Below are 23,268 nucleotides of genomic sequence, written 5' to 3'. Positions count from 1 at the left end.
AACTGTATAATAAGATAACAAATAATATTTACTCATATTTATTTGACTTAATAATTTATATATAAATAATCGAGTAATACTTATCTGGGCAAAAGATTTTATGCAGATTATATAGATAATTTTATGCAGGATTAATATAAAGTGGTTATGCCTAATTTTAGGTAGAGATCATGTCCAATTTTATGTAAAATGTATACACAATTTTATATACAGTTTATTTAACATGTATTTTGTGCAAAATTTTAAATGTAAGTTGGAACTCGAACTAGATTAAAATTATTGGGCTTGAGTTCGATTAAAATTTTATCTTCGAAGTTGGGTTCGGCTCGAATTCGAGTTCAAAATATTTAAATCAAACTTAACTCAAACATAGGCATGTTCAGGCTCGGCCCGATTCGATGCCACCCCTAGCTACGAGCCTTATAATTATGATGGCGAGTTTAGACACTGGAGGCTTCAATATTCCATACCTAATGGGAAGCCGGAACCATCTTCCATAGCTGCGAAGCTGCCCTGCATATTGAACTTCTGCATTTGAGCCTGGAAACGTAGAATCGGTTTCAATAAAGGAGGTTGTAGGATCTGCTGATTAGTGGGTTTGTGATGCCAAAAGTGATGAAAACTTGTCTGCTAGTGTTCTTGGTAGCACTTTGTAACGTTGTCTTTCTTTTATACATTTGAATGGTAGTTTTCTAATGAAAGTTTCTTGAAAACAATTCAGAAGTTTCTGCTTCCATTCCTATATTTGCTTTCTAGTACTTAGTGACAACTTCACTACTGTGTTTTGGTCTTGGCTAATTCTTTTCCCATTCACCACCATGTATTTGTCAGGCATTATAGCATTGAGTACCAAATTACCGAGTTGAGATTTAAAAGTTCCAAATAAACCCACAAGAATCAAATCATGGATAAAACTGTTGTTACACTTGACATCATGCAGCAACCAGTAGACGACACGATCGCATGTTCTATAAGGGCTTAGGAACCATGAGAAAGGATTTGAACTCTAAAAGCTAATCAATGGTTGATAAATTTGCTTGAAAACTGAGGCATCCTTGGATAGACTTCACAGACTAAGCCTGTAATCCAACTGTAATCCAAGTGTTCAAAGGAGTCTCCAGCTGTAATCCAAGTGAATGAGCCATATCTCTGTGCTAGTGAATTGGCAAAAGAGAGAACTCCAAACATAGGGAACAAGAATAAAAGAGCAAAAGGTCACATCCTCAACCTGCTGGTGATGTTCTTTTAACAGTTGGGATCTGGACAGAATCCAGGTTTCCAGGGTATGGAGACCACAAGCCTAGTCCCCCTCTGCTCTCTTTTAATCCAGTACTGTTCTTTCTAAATTCATCCAAAGATTTTACCCACTCAACAACAGAAGAATGCTCCCTGGTATGTCTGTGTAACATAAACAAGGAGTTGTATTCACAATTCGGAAACATGTAGAACTTGAATGCCTCACCCAACCTGTAGCCCACATACCCAAAACTTAACTGATCCCTTGGTGTTAAAAGGTTGACCTCATTAAACCACAGACAACTAAACAAGTTGTTTAAAGTTGTATGTTCCCTTATGATGACTGCTCCCTCAGGTACATCTGCATCAATCATACAGTGCAAATTTAAAATATTGTCGCAGCAAGCAAAGAGATATATGGAAGTTTTGAGTTTCTGTTTCATTACCACTAGGCGTCTTTTTCATTATACTCCAAGGTTCCATTCCCTCGTAGAGATATATTTTCATTTGAAGATCAATTAGAGGACGTGCATAGCGTTTCCTTCTCTTTATTGCATCAGCCTCTTCAAATATACTCCGGTGGTGTTTATGACGAGCAATAGCAAATGTGTGCTTCCCACGCCACAGGTATCTGCAGATTATGATGATGTTTTGAGATTATTGTTCAAATTAAAATTCAAAGAAAATCATTCCCTCACACGTGACTTACAGAGCACAGAGTCAAATTCATTATAAAGGGAATTAATGCTCCCAAATGCATGGAAAGATGATGTAAAAGACTGATGGTCATTCAATGAAAGTACTGAAACTGTAAGATAAAATGTGATTATTAAAGTTGGATCCATGTTCATCCCAAAAGAACTAGAAGAGAAAAAAATAAAGTTACCACCACGGCTGCTGCAGTCCTGTTCTTTTTCTTCTTCTTATTTTCCTTCTCTTCTCCGTCTCAGGACTGACGCATTAATACCATGTTATAGTTGGGTCAGGTTCATCCAGAACTGATAAACCAACATTAGACATCTTTTTCCAACTAATAACCACAGGATTTTTCCTGACAGTAACCTATGTGGGACTATTTCCCAATAAAAAAAAGTTAATCAATTAAATAAGAATGAATTACTAGTGTTACCTTCTTTGGTGTACAGAAAATAGTTATAATAGTTTTTAGATCTGGTTAACAAGAACAGTAGTCTCACCAAACAAGAATGTCATAGTAGTAATGCCATCTTGGAAGCATACCTCTATTTCCGTAGCTATGTCCTTTGCACATCAATCAAAGGAATATCCATAATCTTCCCACAAGATGGCCTACACATAATGGAATTGAACCCTCAAAGTGAAAGGAACTTAAGTTGCATAGTCCCGTAATCCTACTGAAATTGTAGGCTACTGCCATGGGAATGTCTATTGTCCTTAGCAACATGGCACTGAGAGATACGAGATACTGCCAGATGGACTCCACAAATTGTTGGTCCTGGTTGATGATAACATGAGATGAGTGGCCCTATGCTAAAAATGTGCCACTGAGCAGTAAAAAACTCAGAAGAGACCAACTTTTATCGAGGACATGTTGAAGACTCTAGTCCGGCAGAACGTGGGTGCCAAGCCTGACAAAGCTGCAAGTGTAGGCCGTCTGTCTCTATACTAAACACCATGTGAAATTTGCAAAACTGCTCAGCCTGTTGGTGTGTAAAAACTCAATTACTCTGTAGCTGTATACAGGGTTGTTTCCCATATTAGGCATGATGTGTGGGATTTTCATTTGGGTGAGACGTCTCACCCTTTGTATAAAAATAATACTATGTAATATTACACTCAAAGACATCTTGGCTGATAGGCTGGAGATGTCCTAGATTTTGACACGGGCAAGACATCAGAAAACCAAGAAGCTAAAAACTGGTTGCACATAGTGCTCCATAGCACAGGCTAATCATTTGAGAAGAGAAATGTTGTCATACGATAATAGTCTCACATTAGTTTAAGCTTGAAAAGATCTTTTATTAATTAATTGGAAAGAGATCTCTAAATTTGGCAAGTCATTTTAGAGGGAACCGGCCCAACTTATATAGTGTCCAAGCATGAGCTGTATGTCTCTATTTGGAGGTATGTGTTTTCTTCTCTGTGGCCCACATGTACATGACTCTCTGTCTTGGGCCATCTTCTTGCTTAGGCCTGGGCATGAGGGGCAGGGCTGGTAGGTTAAAAGTCCAAGTTGCTGAAACTGTTCAAGTGTTCACGTTTCAGGCTAATTATCAGATAGTGAGAGAAATTGTAGTGGGAGAATAATCTCACATTGGTTGAAGATTGAAAAGATCCTACATTAATTAGTTAGGAACATGCATCTTAACTTTGGTTAATCATTTTAAGAGGAAGCTGCCCAACTTTAACATTTACTATTATTTTTTAGAATAATGAAAATTGCATTAAATAAGGAGAATGAAATACACGAGTCAAGAGAAAGACAGCCTTTTCAGAATCAATTTCTGCATCCCGAACATTTGGCGAGCTTGGTCTCGCAATTGCTAGGTTTACCCTTCCCAAAGCTCAAGAAAATTATGATAAGAGCTCTGTGTTGCCCACGTCTCCTGGATGATCTAGCTTGAGAGCAACAAAAGGCATGTCCATAGAAGAAGCTCCTCCCCAAGCTCTTATTTTTTTACACACTCAAAGAACCATTGCTAATTATCTTTCCATTTTAAGGGAGTTCCTGTTAAGCACCTAACCAATACTACCCAAAAGACCGGCCTGGTAGGTAGCGGAAAGCCAGGTACCTAACCTAGGACCATAACATCACATACCACCTTCACGAGCCGACGACCATGGCGGCCCACTCTAGCGACACCGCTAGGTCACCCCCTCCGCGAGGTCGCCCATTCCACTAGGTTGCCCCCTCCGAGATTCGAACTCGCGAAGTGGGTGCTCGCTCTGATACCAAATGTTAAGCACCTAGCCAATACTACCCAAAAGACCGGCCTGGTAGGTAGCAGAAAGCCAAGTACTTAACCCAAAACCATAACAGTTCCATCAATTCAAAGCTGGGCATGTAAAGGAGAATCGGTCCTAGATTGCTACCATATATGCCCCAAAACCCACCAGAATCCAACAATGACTCCCTCCTCCGAACGGCCCCATCAAGCTCAATTTTGATGGTAACTCCTTTGGAAATCCAAAACCAGCAGGCCTTGGAAGGAGTTTTCATAGTGAGTTTTTGGAAACGTGCTCCTCTCCTATGCTGGACCCTAAGCCTAGCTGACTCCACTTTTATTGAGTTATCAACACTCATGCAAGGCCTCAAGCTCTTTAAAGAAAGATTTAAAGATAGATTAGTGGCTAAAGGAGGCTAAGACCCTTCTTCGAAGCCATGGACCTTGCTCCCAATGTAATATACTGAATTCATGTATTGAGATCAGCCAACTCTTGGCTGATTCCCTTGCTAGAAAAGGGGTATCTCTCCAATCCCTCATGGTTAGCAATCCCTACTCTCCTGTCTTGGCCTTCAGGCCCTTTAATGAAAAAATCCCTTTCTCAAAAAAAATAAAAAAATAGCAACATTACTATTTTACCATTTAACGTAAAAAAGAAGAAGCTGAAATGACATAAAGCATGAACAAAGATGGGATATAAACGAAATAGGAGATGAAGAACCAAAATACAAACAATGATTTGATTCTAGTGGCTAAAAAGAAATTTTGTGCAACATTTTTGGAACTGAGTGCATAATCTCGAGATGGGATAGAAAAAAATGTACAAGATGAAGAACTAAAATACAAATGATTTGACTCAAGTGACTATAAAAGAAATTTTGTGCAACTTATATGAAATTGAGTGCATAATCATCTTAGCCTTTTTTATTTTTTTGTCCCAAATTGAATTGTAACATAGTAGAAACCAAAGCCCATGATATATACATGCAATTCAATCATTGTTACCAAACATCAAGAATTGAAAATAGAAGAAAGAAGTGTATGCAAAATATAATTGGTTTTAATTCATGAATTGATAATTACCACATCCATAAATGAAGAATAATAAATTATTCTCAAGTGCAGAACAAGCCAAAGTGCTGCTAAGGTATTAAAAACGCTGAAAAAGATCAGACACATCAGAACATACCTTTCAAGAATTAATAATGGATCTACAATGAGCTCCATTTTTCCATCAATCCAGATGCTATATTGTGCTGCAGGAAAAAGCCTGTGGGTTAATATCTTTGGGACCTTCCCGTTCCTTCTTGGCTCATCATATGGTGGATTGTGCAATAACACGAGACGCCAAATACCAACCCATTTTCCACCTTTACTATCTTCTTTCACAGTTACATTGTTTCTAACGAATTGAAGAGATTTCTCATCCACCACCATGAGAAAGCAGAAAAGCTTTCGGGAGCGAAGACTTATGTTTGCAGGTTGATGGGGTGTATCATAACCATCAAAAATGCCAGAAGCAACCACAAATTTGCACCTTTTAACATACTTCATGTCCACAGGATCCATGTCAGCTCCTCCATTTTTCATAAGACCACAGTGAACCTGGCAGCCATCTCTTCTCGAACATAAGTAGGTGAAATTAATATCATGGTGCTTCAAATGACACATTTCAGTTACATAGAAATCCAAAGCATGACCTCAACGAACTACAATCAGTGAAGTCCTCTCAAAAGGACCTAACCAAATGGAATGACATTCCGATGACAAGTGCAGCATGTGCATTACCACACAACATCCACAAAAACTCTTCATTACATGGAGGGAGTGGTCATGGTTGAAAAAGCTCATAAATTAGATATGCTAGGCAGACAGCAGTGAACTTGTAGTGAACGATGTAAGACAAAACTGTCAGAAGTTTGATAAATGCTTTATTGTGTCAGTTCAGATTACTTCCATACATATGCCACCTTAACAGAATCCAGGTGATAAACATCCGCAGGGAGAACATATCCCATACAAGTCCTCTCCGAAGGACTCCAACAGAAAACAGCAAATTCAAACCAAAAGCAGCATACAGCTTTTTTGTTTTTATTTAGTATGTAATTTAAAAAATAGGGCTTTTAATCTCGTATTCATGTACCTTCATTGTTGAGTTCAGTCTAAAACTATCTTCTCTTTGTGCCCAGGTCTGGTGTCCTCCAAATAGAGGCCGACTGCCAGCTTCCACACTGTCATCAACAGTAATGTATGACAAATTTTCAGGGTTCATGTCAGATGTTCTGCCTTCTGGAATGACCACGGCATCTGGGTCATCCAAAACAGGAATCGGACAACCTGTTAACCAAAGTAATCTCGTTATATCAGAAATATCAAGAGGAAAGACAATAATATCATAGAGCCAGCCTGAGCTCAGTCTTACGGTGTTGTTGATTTGGAACCAGTCCCATAGTATCCAACACAATAAATACTTTACTGTCTTTTTGACAAATACCTGCAAATGTAATTGCAGCAAGAGAAAGTTAGACAGCTGAACCTACATATAAACTCATAAAGTGAACGAAAAACATGAATTTGTTAATATCACAAGCATATATTTGAAGATGCAGAAGGTAAACTGCTCAGTGATCTTATGAGATGCTGTCTTCCAACAAGAAGAAGAGTTGTTACATCAAATTTAGAATGCATTTCCACCCCAAATAAAAGAAATAAAAGGAGAACTGGGCAAATGGCAGGTTGTCAATAGTTACTGATGTGACCAAAGCAACGGACAGCTTTGTTGACAAGGCCGATAAGATCATGCAGAAAGCAGGAAAAGGTAAACACATTGTGATTGAGAAGTTTTGAGAAATATGTTATTGAGACAGGATGTTAATAGCTGGATTTGAAGTGTTCATAGAAATCTCCCTTAAAAATAACAATCAATCCAAAACATCAAATAATGGATGAACATTTGCAAAAGTTACCTGAAATGAAAGTAACAGAAGATTGACATGTCCATACTTGAAATAATAATGCAGCCAGGATAAGCAGCATCCACAAGATGCCTGCCACGAGAACCAACCGTATAAAACCTCGTTTCCAAATGATCTTCATTGCAATTTCTGGAGAGATCCTTCCTGAAGACAACAGTCCATCTTCAATGTCTGCGTCCACAGAAAATAGAACAAATCTATGTGCATCCTGGAACAACAACACCAAGAGACAACAGTCCTTCCTCACATTCACACTTAAAAAATGCAAAATCATAATTAGGCAAGGGGAACTTTGACCTAATCCGAGAACCTGAATCAAAACCAAATCAAGCTCAAATTTGAGTTGGTTATGGGTCAGGTGTGCTCACCTGATCAATAATTGGGTCAGGTTTGGGTTAAACGCCTAGATCCAAATCCAAACTAAACACTACAGGGTACATGCCTTTTATAAGCGATAACAAAAATAAGATGGAGAAGAAGTGACCTAACTGTAAGACTCCTTCAACAGATAATTACTGTGTTACAACTATGTTATCCACATTATTTGTATGATTGAAAATAGCATTTTATTACACAAGAAACTTTTCATTAAAACCCGTAATTACAAAAGTCACCTTTCTAGTAAAATCTATTTTAACAAAAGAAAAAAATTATTTATAGAAAATTTCTTATTTGCATTTCGCTAGTCCAATAACATAAAAGTAAACATATCTAAGCATAACTTTTTAATAATATTTCTCTACCTCATTTGAGGAAAACTTTATAATGTCTCTTCTCTATCCTTCTATCTTGACAACTACCAAGATAAGAACTTAGATCAGATAAATACTTATATTTTGTCACCAGAATTCAAGCTAATATTTTCATTTAATAATTTTCTCTAGTTGGTCACATGTACACATAAAAATTATATTTATTGTTTTAACACCTAAGGTTCCTTTTTAATCATGTCAAATCCAGCCCATGCCCACCCCAAATCATGATCTGCAAAGTACTTCTGGAACAACACAGTAAATTTGGAGCTAAAAAGTTGCCATGTCAACAAATTAAGCACATTCAGAAACCATGTTGGCTGCTTCCATGTAATAACTTTTTTACCTTTACTTTGCTGATGTTGGGCTTTTCAGTCTGCTTTTCTTGACCCCACCCTCAGTAAAAGAGATCACAAAGGATCGAGCTCCATTGCTAGCTTTATTTACCAATCTACCCACAAAAGATCAAAGATCAGAAATAAGGATGTGTTAGAATAACAGTCCAAGGGCATTTTGATCATTTACTATGTTCTGATTTATCTTAACATGTGTCTGTTAGTTAGATAATTACATTAAACTCTGATGTTTCAAGTTTCATTAAAATCAGAGTTGTATTTTGTGAGCTATAAGATTTTTTGTAATTAAGGGCATTTTTGTCCTTCATGTAATTATCACTTATAGGGTTTAATAAAGAGAGGGAATTTGTGCTTTTCTGCAAAAAATCTAATGCAGCCAAGGCTGCTTCTCCCTTTCCTCTTCTCTTAACTTTTTGCCTTCTCTTCCTCTGTCAAATATCCTTCTTTACATGGTATCAGAGCAATGAAGGCGATCTTAGGCATATCTTCTTCAGTTTTTGGCTTCTTCCTCTCCATTCAGCAAACCTATTGTAGGTTACTTCCAAAAATTTCTGGACTGGTAGGATGAAACTCAATTTTTCCTCTTTTCTTCCTGCCTTAACCAATTGGTTGATGGCCTTTACTCTCAACTGAGTAACTACCATGATTTGAAGCCCTTTAAGGGACCCTACTTGAAGCCCTAGCTTCATTACTGACTGCAGAACCTACCAAGGCTTGTGTCATCCTCTCAATTACCTGGGTCATCCATTCTTTATGCAATTAAGTTGCTGTTTACTCAAGTTTCTATCTCAATTACAAAGTGCAACTGCTGTCCATTGCTGGTTGGGTACTTTGAGTGAAATTGTGCCCTAATTCCTTTAATTGAAGGGCCCATGTGCCTATGCAAGGTAAAATGAATTGGGGAAAGTGATCCTTTGTGTAGTTAGACACCTATTTGCATTGAATTAGGATCTTTTAGAGGAAATCAGATAGTTGAATCCAGCACACAGGTTGCTGTCCAAAAGACAACTGAGAGTTTAAAAGGAATTGAGTCAAACTATGTGAATTGGTCAAGGTCTGTTCTTATGTTTCTGAAGGCTAGAAGAATGGCTAAACACATAAGAGATGATCCCCTAACCAATTATCGAGGATTGGGAAGCAGAGACAATCAAGTTATGACTTGGTTGGCAAACAATATGGAGTCATGGTTTAGTGACCAGATTTTGAGTTGTGGAACAGCAAAGGAGATGAGAACAACCTAGGCTTCTATTTTGTCTCAACAGAGTAATTTGTCTCAGATTTGTGAGTCATATGACAAGTATTTTAATATGAAGTGAAGAGATAGATCATATAAATTGCTAGAAGAACTAAGGCTCTTACAACATGCGATTAGATGGAGAGGAAGAAGCTAATCAGGCCATTAACAATTCGATGGATCGCTTCACCTCTCGCATGCAAGGCTTCAATGAACAAGCTGACCAGGTTGAAGCTAATTTAATGAAAGTCAAACTTACAACCCAATAACTCTCAGCGACCACTAAAACTCTCTTGGACCCAACTAAACAAGCTAGAGCTCAACCAAAGGAAGTTCAACATGATTTTGGCCAACTTGAGAGACCTATGCCAAGTTAAGGCAAAAGATAACAAGCTGAATCAGAATGATGCAAAAGCAGCGGCTTACGGTCACCATGAGGCTAAAGTTGAGCCTGAAGAGTGTCATATCGAACCAAAATGGGAGAAAATGCATCTGGTCAAGCTACAAGTACATGAAAGCCAACCAGAAGACAAAGATGCTGAACTCGTTTCACAAAGCCTGCGCCTAAGAAGATTCAGCAGCCAAGGTTAGCTAAGCTCAATTTCTTGAAGCTCATGAATGAAAAGGATCCCACCAATTCAGATTAAGAAGTAAAACAAATTTCAAAGTCTTGCCAGGTCATGGAAGACAAGAAAGCACAAATGGGATGCTTTGTCGTCATGTTGAAGGTGGAGTTCCACTGACCTGCAAATGAACAAATTGTATAGCTGATATCTTTATCAAGAAATGGAAGCACTACCTTGGGGGTACTCATGCACAACAGTGTATCTTAATTGTCACAGGAGATGCCAGTGACTACTTGTGCGCTATGACTAGTTCGCAGTTAGATCCTTGATTGGGTGCAAACATCTATAAAAATGTTAGACCATGGGAAGAAGGATGACACAAGTCAAGACACAACTACAGTAGCTGAACCTTGAGGACAAGGTGTCTTGAAGGAGGGGAGTAATGATAGGCTTTTTGTACTTAAATTATTGTCTAAGATACTCATTCAGAATTAAGTGTTAAAGGAGTAGCTTTGGCATTTATGAAATCATATTAGGGTAGTAATTTGGCATTTATGAAATCATATTAGGGTAGTAATTTGGCACCACTTAAGGGAGGGGTGTAGGGTAGTTTTGGTACTACATTTTTTGGTTATATTTTAGAGAATATGTGGAGAAGGTTTTGGTACTATGCCTAGAATATTTTGGGAAATTGTGGGGACTGGCATGACATTCTTAAGCTACAAATAGAAGAGATGTTCAAGGAGAGCCTCAGACTAGCTACACGGAATACAGCCTATTATATACATAGATTGATACATACATATAGATATATAATACATAAATACAGATATTCTGCATTTAGATACATATATACACAGACACAGCTCCTTCCCTCCCTACCTCTCAATGTTGGAAAGACAAAGAGCAACGGTGCCCCTCCTCTCCCAGTGAGAGTCAAAAGGGGAAAGCAGGGGCCTCCTCCCTCTACAGGCAGTAAGGCAAAAACAAGGAAGAAGGAGCAAACATCCCTTGCCCTTGCTCTGCAGTGGTAGTGCAGGGACAGATGGAGGCTTCAATCTTCCCCACCTTTGTTATACTAATTCCAGAAATCATGTGCCTTCCCAAAGGGTTCCTCCTAAAAGCATTCTTGCTGCATCAGCTATCCAATTTCCATTAACTCTTATAACCAAATTATTTCCTTGCACCATCCATCAATCATTCTAGATAGATCTCTTGCTCCATCTAGATCTAGATTCACTCTTGTTGTCAAATAATGTTTTAGTTCTCTGGTTAATACTGGTTGAAATTCTGCTTTTGCTTTTATCGGTATCCTATGGACTCCTATTTTTCCAGTTTTTCTTTACTGATTGAATAGGGCTTCCACTGACCTGCTATAGGAATAGGACTAGAATAGGACAACAAGATAGATACCTGTAATCGCAAATGACACCAGCAATACCTGGCAAACTAGGATTGCTATCGAAGTTAAGCTTGAGATGGCCAGGACAAGGGAGTACCCAACCAACAGTCATCTTCAACCGGACTACAGCAGCAGCAAGCAACAGAAGACAAATTCTCTGAATGAAAGCTAAGCTTGAGATGGCCGGGACAAGAGGCATCCAAGTAACAATTATCTTTGACTGGTCTAGAACAGCAGCAAGCATCAGAAAACCAATCCTCTCGAATGACTGTCAAAGACTCCTCCAAGAGAAGCAACTTTGTTGGAAAAAAAAAATTCACTTCTTTCTAGCCAAAGCTCCCAAGGAATTGCTTCAACAGTCATTTTGGACAACAAATTCCTCATCTTTGGGGTGGGAAAAGATATGCTTTTAGCCCACAGAGAAGTGGGGGATGCAAGAGTAGAATACATGAGAAAAAATCTATATTTTATAATTAATGTGCTTAAGGCAAATTACTTAGCCACAGGTTTGGACCATTTTCATGTGTATATTTTTTTTTAAAAAGTCATCCTAGTGGATACATATCAATGTTGCCTGACTCAGTATCTAGTCCTCCCAGTACCTAGTTTCCTCTTCACAAGCAAAACCGTTTATCTCATTCCCAGATCCCCAAAATCCAAGATGCCTCCAACAACACATGACTTGCCAAGATGTGGAACCGTGATATACATAAAGAAGAAGCTTTACTAGAAAACTTTCTTTTCACTTCTTTCAAGCCAAAGCCCCAAACACATTGCAGCACCAGGAATTCTCCAGAACAATTTCCCCACCTTTTGGATGGGCAAAGATATGATTTTAGCCAAGAGAGAAGTTTTGGATGCAGGAATAGAATATATGAGGCCAAATCAATATTTTATTATTGATGGACTTTAGTGTAATTACCTAGCCATACATTGGGACCACCACATTCTTTTGTATACAATTTTTTGAAATGTCAGACTACTGTACATATATAAAGGTTGCCCGACCCAGTACCTGACCTCCTCTTGTGCAGCCCAAAGTTTGTGATGACTTGAGCAATATAAGTCACCTTGGCCAAGATATCAGGCAAGCCAAACCATTTATCACGTTATGGGACCCCCAGAATCCTATTTTGTATTTTTGTGTATTCTTCTCTATGAATGAAATTCTCTTCTTCTTCAAAAACAAATAAATAAATACAAAAAAATAAATAAATACAAAAAAAAAAAAAAAAAAATCCAAGATGACTCGTGAAAGGCAGTGTCAACTCACTAAGACGTGCAACCATGGTCTACATAGAGACAAATGGACCTAACATACACCCAGCCCCAGTCTGATAATATATAATGTGAAGGGGCAGAAAAGCGGCAATCTCTGTTAACATGCAGAAACCCCCAATCTATAATTTGTAAGATCAGGGCCTAGTGACGTTCACACATACACACTAAAAGTTTTGTACATATAATTAATAATGGATAGTACGTAAATATTCTTTGAACTGAACAACATCCCTAATATCAATGTATTAATCCAATAACTATAACAGTACTAATTTGTTCTCTCCAAGTTTTTCTCTATAATTTCATTTCTATGTCTAGTTTATATATATATATAGGTGTATATAAGTCATTCTCAAAAAACAACAGGTGTATAAGTAGGTACTAGAGACAGGATGGTGGCAGAGGCTCTCCCCCCTCTTCCTCTCTTCTCTCAGTAAGGGACAGGAACATCCTAGGCATTTTGAAATAAATTGGATGGTACTTTTAGTATCTTTGCTTTTTCTTAAAAAACGGCAGTAATAAAATTTGAAAATGTAGCTTCCCTAGAAACTCCATAATCTAGAAACATGTATGCAGCTTTTCCCAGGTATACAGGTGTCCAAGGACAGGTATAAAATGGGCCTTAAACTCTTAGAAATTCCCAAAAAATTACCAATAAAAACTAAAATTTCCACATACAAATTGAGCATATATTGTTGAATGTGGTCACCCTGTTTTTTTACCCAATCCCCCCTCTTCCTCTCTTCTCTCAGTAAGGGACAGGAGCATCCTAGGCTTTTTGAAATAAATTGGATGGTACTTTTAGTATCTTTGCTTTTTCTTAAAAAATGGCAGTAATAAAATTTGAAAATGTAGCTTCCCTAGAAATTTAATCTAGAAACATGTATGCAGCTTTTCCCAGGTATACAGATGTCCAAGGACAGGTATAAAATGGGCCTTAAACTCTTAGAAATTCCCAAAAAATTACCAATAAAAATTAAAATTTCCGCATACAAATTGAGCATATATTGTTGAATGTGGTCACCTGTTTTTTACCCAAACAAATCGACTAGGCTTTTGTGCTTAACAAGAGATGGCAAGATCCAATTCCATTGAAAAAAAAAAAAAAAAACAGAAAAAAGAAAGGCCATCTAGAAACTGATCCAGTTGGCTCTAAGCTGTGATGCTACCTCGAGAACACTAGTTAGAATTTTATGTTACTAAGAACACCAATATATCTAAAAATTGCATCAGGTAACAGGTGGAAGGAGTAAGGTTCTATTACCCATTTTGATTATCCAAAACCTATAACAAACGAGTAACAGATGGAACGAGTCTATATAATATAATATATTAAATAATGATAAAATTCTAAAAAACTAATAAATAATATCAAAATACTATGTGAATATATAAAAGTATTTACTTAATATATTATTAAGTTATATTTAACCAAACATTTTTAAAATAAGCTCTCTTATAAAAGAGGGACACTTTTTTCTTATACTTAAAAAGGAGCTTAAATTTAAAAAGTTGTCTCTATTTATTCAGGTAATCGGATAATAGGGTACAAGATAATATTTGTTCCATTTAATAACCTGCATATGGGGTAAACAGGTACATCCTTACATGGGTAAAGTTTTTTTTCTGTATGCATTTTTAAACAGATGTGTAGAATGGTTTAAAATGGAGAATCGGGAAGAATTGCCACCCCTGAATAAATGAGATGGGTCACACCACAGACATGAACGCTAGAGATTAATAGGGCTGTTCACACTTCCTAATGAGAGAGAATGAGAGTGAGAGAGAGAGAAACCTAAACAGTACCTCATCTTAATCATTTTGAAATGTAAAAATGTAGTATTCAAATGATGCAAGTCAGGGTATTCTGACAGGCTTTTGTGATATAAGATCCAAACTATTTATACACATGGACTAGAAATTATCAAAGTCCGAGATTCTGAGGAATACCTCTCGTAGTATTCCACTGCAGTCAAATCTAACTTCCACTGTAATTGGTGGAGAAGGTTTCTCTCTTGTCAGCGTATTAACTCCAAATGCCAATCATCACAAACCTTGGAGCATAGAAATAAATAAAATTATGATCCCAACAGAAATCCCGCACCACAATGAGTAAAGACTATAAAAGACTTAATGACACTAGCCGAAAGAGGTATGTCGCTAAATTGGAATGATGCAGATCGATATGCACTGATTATTCTTTTTATAGAGATTCTATCGTTTAGCTTCCCGAGAGAAGCCTCAATAGAAAAGCACACAAGACAATTCAGAGAAGAAAGTTGGGAATGAGGATCACATTCGAGAAAGAAATCAAGAGACGAAAGTGGGAGACCAGGAAAATCAAAAGAAAATGAGAGAATGAGAAAGAGAGAAACCCTCACCAGCGCGGTATTGATGAGAGAGACGACGTTTGAGGTCGTTGGAGGAAAACGAGAGCAGAGGAACGACGAACAACGATAAATTTCTAGCAGACAGCTTTCCGACCTCTATCGCCCGAAAATACTCAGGCGGAAAATCACTTATTCTTCTAAATAGTTTATACACATGTAACTTTACTAACTTAATAAATAACTAAAAAATGATATTTTTTTAATAAAAGGTGGTTTTATTAAAAGAGTGAACAAAGACCCTAACGATAAGGGATTGTTAGAAAATTCTTGCTTAGCAAGAACATCTGTAACAGATCTCGGGATATGAGACCAAATACAATCATAAATAGGCAATATTATTTGTTAAATAAGAAAAAAAAAGTCACAAAAGTGTCAATATAGCAAAAGATTATGCAATTTTCATCTAAAATTTCTATAACACCCCTGCCTACTTTTATACTTTTCTACCTTACATATTGGGAATCAAAACAATGAACAAGTCGAAGTACATTTGGCTATGTAATACAAAATACCTCGCCAAACACCTCTAAATCAAGAACAATCCCTTGGAATATTTCTTTGTTGATATTCACCAATGATAAATTCATCACTATCGTCATGTTCACCTATTAAGTTTGCTTGATTAGTAAATCGAGCATTTTATTGTCTTTATCAATCATGTCATTGTCATAGTTTCTTCTAAAACCTTTTTCCATGATGACCTTTTTATGTCTTACTCCAACAATGTAGAACGCATATAAACGCTTGATATTTATCATTAATTAAGAACATGGAACACTAACAATTATATTAATCAAAGTCAAGAAACTAAAACAACCGCTTGAATCTAATTTTTAAACTTCAAAGTACAAACTATCAAAAGATTCATAAACTATATAAATATTTTTAATTAGCGCCAAAAACTTTTCAATAATGTGATATACTAACAATAGAAACGAATACCATTTTGGTTTCCTTTTGTAGCATGAACGATCCCACACCATGAACCCTAATGACTAGTACACATACTAACAAAAGCATTAAAAGATCTCTAGTGTTGTAAGGTTCCCTAGCCCCTTGATCTACAACTCTAAAGTGCACTCCACATTAAATATGAAACACATATAATACAAACTCATCTACTTCCATAGGAAAATTGAGCTAAAAAAGTTAAACAAAAGATAACCCAATAGGACAATCACATTGCTTTTTAGTTTGCACTCTCTCAAAGATATATAAAAGATGTAAACTCCACAAGGAAGTTCTAGTATCTACTAAGAAATGATAAAGTTGCTTATTCTTTGGCAATTTTGTGAGTGAAAGGATAAATACCCTCTAGAGTGATTAACTATTTGAACCAAACAAACATTTAAGTAGATACTACTCTTTAAATTTATGTTCTTTTTATTGTCCATAGTTAAAATTTATTCTTCTAACATTACAATGGCATAATGGGACAAAAGAAGGGTGTAAAATAAACTTGTCTCAGAATTAGGCGTGCCTCTAGATACTTGACAAAAGATTTTGAATCAAACAGTTCTAAATCTGAAAATTGCTAAAAAAAAATAATACTCTTCATCTACCATTTAATTCTTGTATTCACCCTCCTTTCATTTTTGTAGACATCTCTCTAAGACCTCTCTCCATCACAAAATCATAAGTGTACCAAGAGAGAGAGAGAGAGAAAAGCATTGCAACAATCAACAAAAAAGAGAATACAAGACAACAATCTGTTGATTTCTAGGGACAAGACATAAACTAAGAGATCTCAATGGAAGGAGAGAAGAAAGGAATTCTATTTCTTGGGAGAAAGGAGGGAAGGAAGAAGAAAAGATAGAAAGGTGAATGGACGAATATGAACCAAGAGGAAGAGGCCTGAATGCTCTAGCCCATGCGTTGATATTGTATTTATAGTTATATGAAGGTGCTTACAATGACTATAATGCATTTAGGGCTACATGCTACAAAAGAAAAAAAAGACATCATAGTACATACACTAGCTTGCATAATTATAATTTTATGTCATCTCTATGAAAGTTTTTCTTATTAACTAGTCATGCCATCCCTACAGACATGGGTATTTCTTAGCACTCCCCCTCAAGTTGGTGTTTGATGTCATTATTGTAAATATCTTTCAACATAATTCAATATGGTATAAGAGCTGGAATTCTAGGGTTTACATTAAATTTGATCAAGTTATGAAAGTTTAGTGGAAATGAAACTCAATTCAGCCTTCAAGGAACAATTCAGCAAGTTCTCTCCTTTATCAGATAATTTTCACCTTATTTTTCACATTATGAGGTATTCAATTCAAGTTTTTGATAATCATAAAGTTTTTTTTACGCAAGCCTAATTATTCCCCTCAAAATTCTTTTTTTTTCTTCATATAAATGGCCAAAATCATCTATTTGTCGTGTGCATGAGTTTCCTTTATTCCTTGTTTGTTTGATTTAATTTTTATGCCAAAAATTCTCTCTTAGGAATCTGAAAAGTCCTCTTGAAACTCTTCTTAAGTTTTGGTTTGTTGAAGGAATAACTTCTCAATTAAGTTGTTAAAACCCTGAGTTAGGGTTTGAAGAATAGTTTTGGAAAGTAATCACTAGTTCTAGTTTATGTTTTATTGATTTCTTACTAGTACCTAGTTCATTTTAACCCTTTTTTTTTATCACCATTGGTTATTAAGTGATCAAAATTCTGGTTTGGAATCTCAAATAGCAAAAAAAAAAAAAAAAAAAAAAAAAAAATTGCGAAAGGGGTCATGTTAGTGTGATCTATTGGCTGGTTTCCTTGCTTGTTACTTGTTGAATTTGACCACTTGACATTACATTGTTTTTTTTTCCATAACTTCAAATATTTGTTAGTTTTGATAAAGTCTTGTTCATTTTTCCTTCTAAGTTAACCTAAAGGTGCTGGTTTTCTAAAAAAAAAAAAGTTCTTTTGTAGGTCATGATGTCTGAATTGTCAAATACTTCATCTTCCTCTATATATGTCAATTTCAACAAAAGTGATCAGTTGAGGATTACTTGTTTTGGTCTCAATGAGTGAAACATTTTTTGATTACTAACGACCTTGTTGAGCATATACCTCAGCCACCTATGCATGTGGATCAACCCTCTTACCATAAGTGGTTGAAGGAAGACACACTAGTTATTAAGTGGTTGATTAATAGTATGGAGGAACATGTGGCAAACAATGTTGTACACCTAGAGATAGCCAAAGCAATTTGGGACACATGTTTTGAATTATATTCTGCACTTAACAGTCTACAAAATATTTATGATATTTTTCTAGAGATGTGCAACACAAAGTGTAAAGACAATCTTTATGAGTACTTTGCCAGATTTAGAGGGTTGTTACAAGAGTGAAATATTACACAAGCGTATGCACTTGATGTTGCCATACAAGAAAAGCATAGGGAAGACTTGGTCTCAACTATATGTCTTGCAAATCTACCACCCTATTTGAATGTGTCCAAGTTACAAATACTTAGCTCTATTGCAAAACCTTTTTTTTAATGATGTGTGTGCAACTATGCTACAAATTCTAGTTAAGGAGTCCAACAGTTAACTAGAACAAGTGAAAAACTTAGTTGTGTTCGCCCAAGGGAGGGAACAATGGTTCTAGTAGAAGTAAAGGAAGAGGTGGAAAGACACCTAATAAACGAAGAGGTAGAGGTGGGAATGCTCCTACCACTAACACTGGTGGTTAGTAAATCAAGTGTACCTTTTGTGGGCTCAACAACTATCTAGTTGAAAATTGTTGGAACCTACATGGCAAACCACCTTAATTCAAGGTTAATTAAACATCAACCTCTACTATATCTACCAACAATGAAGCACCATCAGAGTCCTCCAGAGGAAGATTGACTCTATCAGAAGAGGATCATGAATTGTTTCAAAAGTTCAACAGTATGATGGTTGCTCCCCAAAACAACACAACCGTCACAATTGCTACTACTAGTATGTATTCATTTCTCTCATGGTCTAGCAATTCACCTTGGATCATTGATTATGGAGTCTTTGAGCGCCTCAAAGGTAAAATTTAAAATTTGTCCTCTATGACACCATGCACTTTAGATAATTTTTCTCCATTGTAGATGGATAAAAAACTAGGATTCAAGGTAACCATTTCACCATCGTTTTCACTTCCTAATGTCTTGTTTGTCCCTCAATTTCTATTGATTCTTATATTGGTAAGTCAATTGACCAAAAAACTAAGTTGTTTTGTTACCTTTTTTCCATCTCAATGTGCTTCAAGACATCAAGACGAAACAGGTGATGAGTGGAGGCCATGAGAGAGGGGGCCTTTACTATATGGATCCTACTACATTGACAATAGTAGCAGCAACCACAATAGAAAAAACATCTAAATGGCATAAAAGGCTTGGCCATCCCTCATTAGCAAATTTAAAAAGTTTTCTTTCACTTCATTCGGTTTATTAATTGTCATGTAAATTTTGTTAAGTTGGGAAATATCATAGATCGGTTTTTCAACCCAGGCAAAACAATATTGCTTCTAGTCCTTTTATTTTAGTTCATTTGGATGTGTGGGGACCTTTTAATGTTCCAAATATATCTCAATCAAAGTATTTCTTATATTTTTGGATGATTACTCTAGAGTTACATGGTTATATTTGATGAAGGACAAGATTGAGCTATTTCCTATTTTCATCTCCTTTTGTGTTATGGTGGAAAATTAGTTTAAAACCAAGGTCAAGATCTTTCAGTTTGATAAAACGAAAGAGTATTTTTTCTCTACCTTTCAAAATTTTTACAAGGAAAAAGTGATCATTCACCAATCGTCATGTGTTTATACACATCAATAGAATGGTGTATCCGAAAGAAAATATTTCCATTTTTTAGAAATTGGCCAAACTATTATGTTGCCTATGGATGTTCTCTAGTTTTATTGGTCTGATGCAATCCTCACTGTTTATTTTTTTTATTAACCTTATGCCCTCCAATGTGCTTACCGGTGCCAACCCCTTCTCCAAACTATTTCCTTACTCAATTGCCTTCCCGTTAGCACCAAAGGTATTTGGGTGCACTACTTTTATTCATCACTTGGGGACTCCCTATGGTAAAGTCCTTCCCTAAGTTGTTAAGTGTATTTTCTTGGGGTATTCCAAAGATAAAAAATGTTATGCATGTTACTCTCCCTCCCTTAAGGAAGCATTTAACTCAACTGATCTTTCCTTTTTTTTAGCATAGACCCTATTTTTCTGCTAGCTCTCCTCTTGGATTCTCATCATTTATAGGGATGACAAAGCCATACAACTTCTTTGTGAAAATTAGGCAGTTATCAATATTGTGATAAAACTAATATTTCATGAGAGAACCAAGCACATTGAGGTAAACTGTCATTTTATATGAGAAAACCTTCAAGCCGAAATAATATCTATACAGTATATCCCTTCAAAGAATTAATTGACGGACATCTTCATGAAGGCTACTCTACAAAGTCACTCATAGCTACCTGCTCTAAGCTAGGAATATTTGATGTTTTCTCCCTAGTTTGAGGAGGAGTGTTGAAGTAGTTTGAGTGATATTCTATGTAATTATGAGACTAAGTGGAATAATTTATTACAAATAAATAGTTTTAAGTGTTATTTTTTATTTTTATGTATTAGGTCATCCATACCCCACCTATATAAATAAGAAAGAGAGGGGGAGAAGCTCATTCATGTGTTCTCTCTTAACCCCTAAAGTTTCTCTCCTCAATTGATATTCTTGCCTTCTCCTTCTCATCTTCTCTTTTCTTCTTCTTTCTTCCTTCTTCTTCTTCTCAAACCAAGTTATCCATGGAATAGAATTCAACATAAAATATTTGATGTGTTTTCACTATCTTGAGGCGGAAAGTTAAGAAGCGTTAGTGGTGTATCTTGTAATTTATGTAGATGAGTGGCACTACTCCTAATTTTATAGGATTGTAAGTCACTCTTTTCTTTCACTTGTACTAGGGTTTCTAACCTTCATTTATAAATATGAATTAAGGGGGGAAAGTCTCACAAAACGTGCTCCCCCTGTGTATGTGAGAAACCCTCTCCCTAAGGGCTCGGGTTCTCTTTCCAAATCTCCTCTTCTTTCCTCTTCTTTTCTTCTTCTCTTCTCCTCCTTTTCTCTTTCCCTAACCTCTTTTAGAAATGAAACCCTAGAATCTAACAATTTTTTCTTTGAGTGGCCAGCTAAATAGGGCTATAGCCTTCCCCTCTTGCATCAACACAACCCCAAAACCTACCTCTATTGCATCATACTCAACAATAAACAACCTGGAAAAATCAGGAAGATATAGTACCGAAGTAGAACTCAGTTTGTGCTTCAACTGTTCGAAAGCAAGTGTGGCTTCCTTTGTTCAAGTGAATGACCTCTTTTTCAATAAAGTTGTGTGATTGTGTAATGTTGTGTATTGCTCAATCAAACGATAATAATACCCTGTGAAGCTCAAGAACCCTCTCTATTATTTCAGGGTCGTGGGTTGTGGCCACTTCTGCATGGATTCAACCTTGTTGTCTTTGGTAAATACTAGGGGTGGCTTCAAACCCAACCGGCTCACGAGAGGCTCGAGTTCGGCACGGTTCGATTCGTTATCTCTCGAGCTCGAGCCGAGCTTGAGCTCCGAATTCAGCTCGTTTAAATTAACGAGCCGAGCTCGATCGAAGCCAGGTTCGGTTCATTGGCTCGCGAGTCGGCTGGAGGTGAATCGGGATCGGTATCGAATTGGGATCAGGAGCGGGAGGGAGAGCAAGGGGGGGGGGGGGGGGGGGGGGGATTTTTTTCCTCCCCCCGTCACTGCTGAGCCCCTCCTGTCGGCTGTTGTTGCCACCTCTACCGCCGTCGACAACAACTCGTTGATCGCCTCTGTGGCCGTCCGTTCGATTTCTTCCTCTCCTAGCCGTCACCTCTGTTAACGTCGTCGTTGCCACCACCACCTCCGTTGCAGCCATCATCCTCGACGACAGGTCCTCCCCGGTGCCGTAATCCCCTTCCCTCCTCGTTGTCTCGGCGGAAAACCAGAACCAGGGGAGAAATTAGGGGAGAAATAATCTCCCCCCTCCCCCTCGCGAAAATGATTTCGCACGTGCGAGATCATAAAGTGTAAAAAAAAAAAAATCCTTAAAAACTCTCCTTCCTCATAGCTTTTGAAAAAATTAAAAATACATTTTATAGAAATAAGTTTCTATGAACTATTAGTGTCTCATGTTTTTTTAAAATATTTTTTTAATTAAAAATTCTTATTAAAAATCATATAATTTTCTAAGCAAGATTTTCCTACCAAGATGGGGTAGAAAACTGTATAAAAAAATTTCAAATAAATATTTATGCTGTAATAATTTTAGCAGGAAGCAATTTTCATTGCAATTTTGTGTTTGACATTTTCTTTGAATAAAAATTTATTGATAAGTATAATAATATATTAGATTGATTATTAATTTTTATTTATTTTCCTAGAAGATACAATAAAAGGTCCATTTAACTTTCCTAAGAAAATTTTAAAATATTTCTTGTAGTTTTCTAATAAGTCACTAATAGTAATAGGATATTATTTAAAGTTTTTTTTGGGAATATGTATCATAGGGAAAATATTTCTAGTTTTTACTAGAATATAAATTTTCATCTGGGGACATTAAGGAGGCCAAAGTGAATTTATGGCCGGATTCAAAAAATTAAAAAACAAGCTAGATAACAATTGTGAGTAAAAAAGATTAATATTGGTGCATTTTAATCCATTATTGAAATTCAATCCTAAACTTCCCCTATCATTCTTTTTTTTTAAAAGGTATGCATAATTTTATATATAATTTATTCAAAACCTCCCCAACGTGCGAGATCATAAACAAGGAAAAAAACACTTTGTCCCTTTCTCATGACTCTTGAAGAAATTGAAAAGATATTTTAGTAGAAATACGTTTCTATAGACTATTAGGGGTTTTTTAATAAATGTTGAAAAGACATTTTTAGTAGAAATATAGGGACAATTAGTGCCTCATGTTTTTTGAAAATATTTTTCTAATTATAAATTCTTGTTAAAAAATCATATAATTTTCTAAGTAAGATTTTCTTACCAATATGGGCTAGAAAACCGTATAGAAAAATTTTGAATAAGTATTTGACAGTTGATAATATAATACTTTTAGCATGAGGCAATTTTCATAACAATTTTGTGTTTGACATTT

The 23,268-nt window shown here is 36.3% G+C and overlaps 1 protein-coding gene across 3 annotated transcripts; it reads right to left on the bottom strand.

The window, feature by feature from the left end:
- Window positions 1-862: 862 nt before the first annotated feature.
- On the bottom strand, window positions 863-15,223 carry LOC137951449 (probable hexosyltransferase MUCI70). Of its 3 annotated transcripts, none has more exons than XM_068798112.1 (9): window positions 15,108-15,223; window positions 14,677-14,780; window positions 8,234-8,338; window positions 7,127-7,343; window positions 6,583-6,654; window positions 6,304-6,497; window positions 5,350-5,765; window positions 1,683-1,867; window positions 863-1,597 (listed from the first exon to the last, which is right to left on the bottom strand). In XM_068798112.1, the coding sequence occupies exons 4-9, from the start codon at window positions 7,254-7,256 to the stop codon at window positions 1,224-1,226; spliced, it is 1,371 nt and encodes a 456-aa protein (XP_068654213.1). In that variant the 5' UTR covers window positions 7,257-7,343; window positions 8,234-8,338; window positions 14,677-14,780; window positions 15,108-15,223; the 3' UTR covers window positions 863-1,223. The 3 variants fall into 3 exon arrangements, with proteins under 3 accessions (XP_068654213.1, XP_068654220.1, XP_068654228.1); XM_068798119.1 differs by having other exon boundaries at window positions 7,127-7,306; XM_068798127.1 differs by having other exon boundaries at window positions 7,127-7,279.
- Window positions 15,224-23,268: the final 8,045 nt, after the last annotated feature.

The sequence above is a fragment of the Aristolochia californica genome, unplaced genomic scaffold (assembly GCF_029961685.1).
Source record: "Aristolochia californica isolate CCGP_79_NKW_82.1479 unplaced genomic scaffold, dmAriCali1.0.hap1 SCAF_1, whole genome shotgun sequence".
Lineage (NCBI taxonomy): Eukaryota > Viridiplantae > Streptophyta > Magnoliopsida > Piperales > Aristolochiaceae > Aristolochia > Aristolochia californica.
This window is presented reverse-complemented; position numbering and strand designations above follow the sequence as displayed.

What these genes read in the sequence shown, in the direction of transcription:
- LOC137951449 (XM_068798112.1), bottom strand. Translation starts at nt 7,256, where the DNA reads ATGAAGATCATTTGGAAACGAGGTTTTATACGGTTGGTTCTCGTGGCA. An exon ending in TTCTGTTACTTTCATTTCAG is followed by an intron (nt 6,655 to 7,126) that starts GTAACTTTTGCA and finishes TTACATTTGCAG; the next exon opens with GTATTTGTCAAAAAGACAGT. An exon ending in CCATTATTAATTCTTGAAAG is followed by an intron (nt 1,868 to 5,349) that starts GTATGTTCTGAT and finishes CATAATCTGCAG; the next exon opens with ATACCTGTGGCGTGGGAAGC.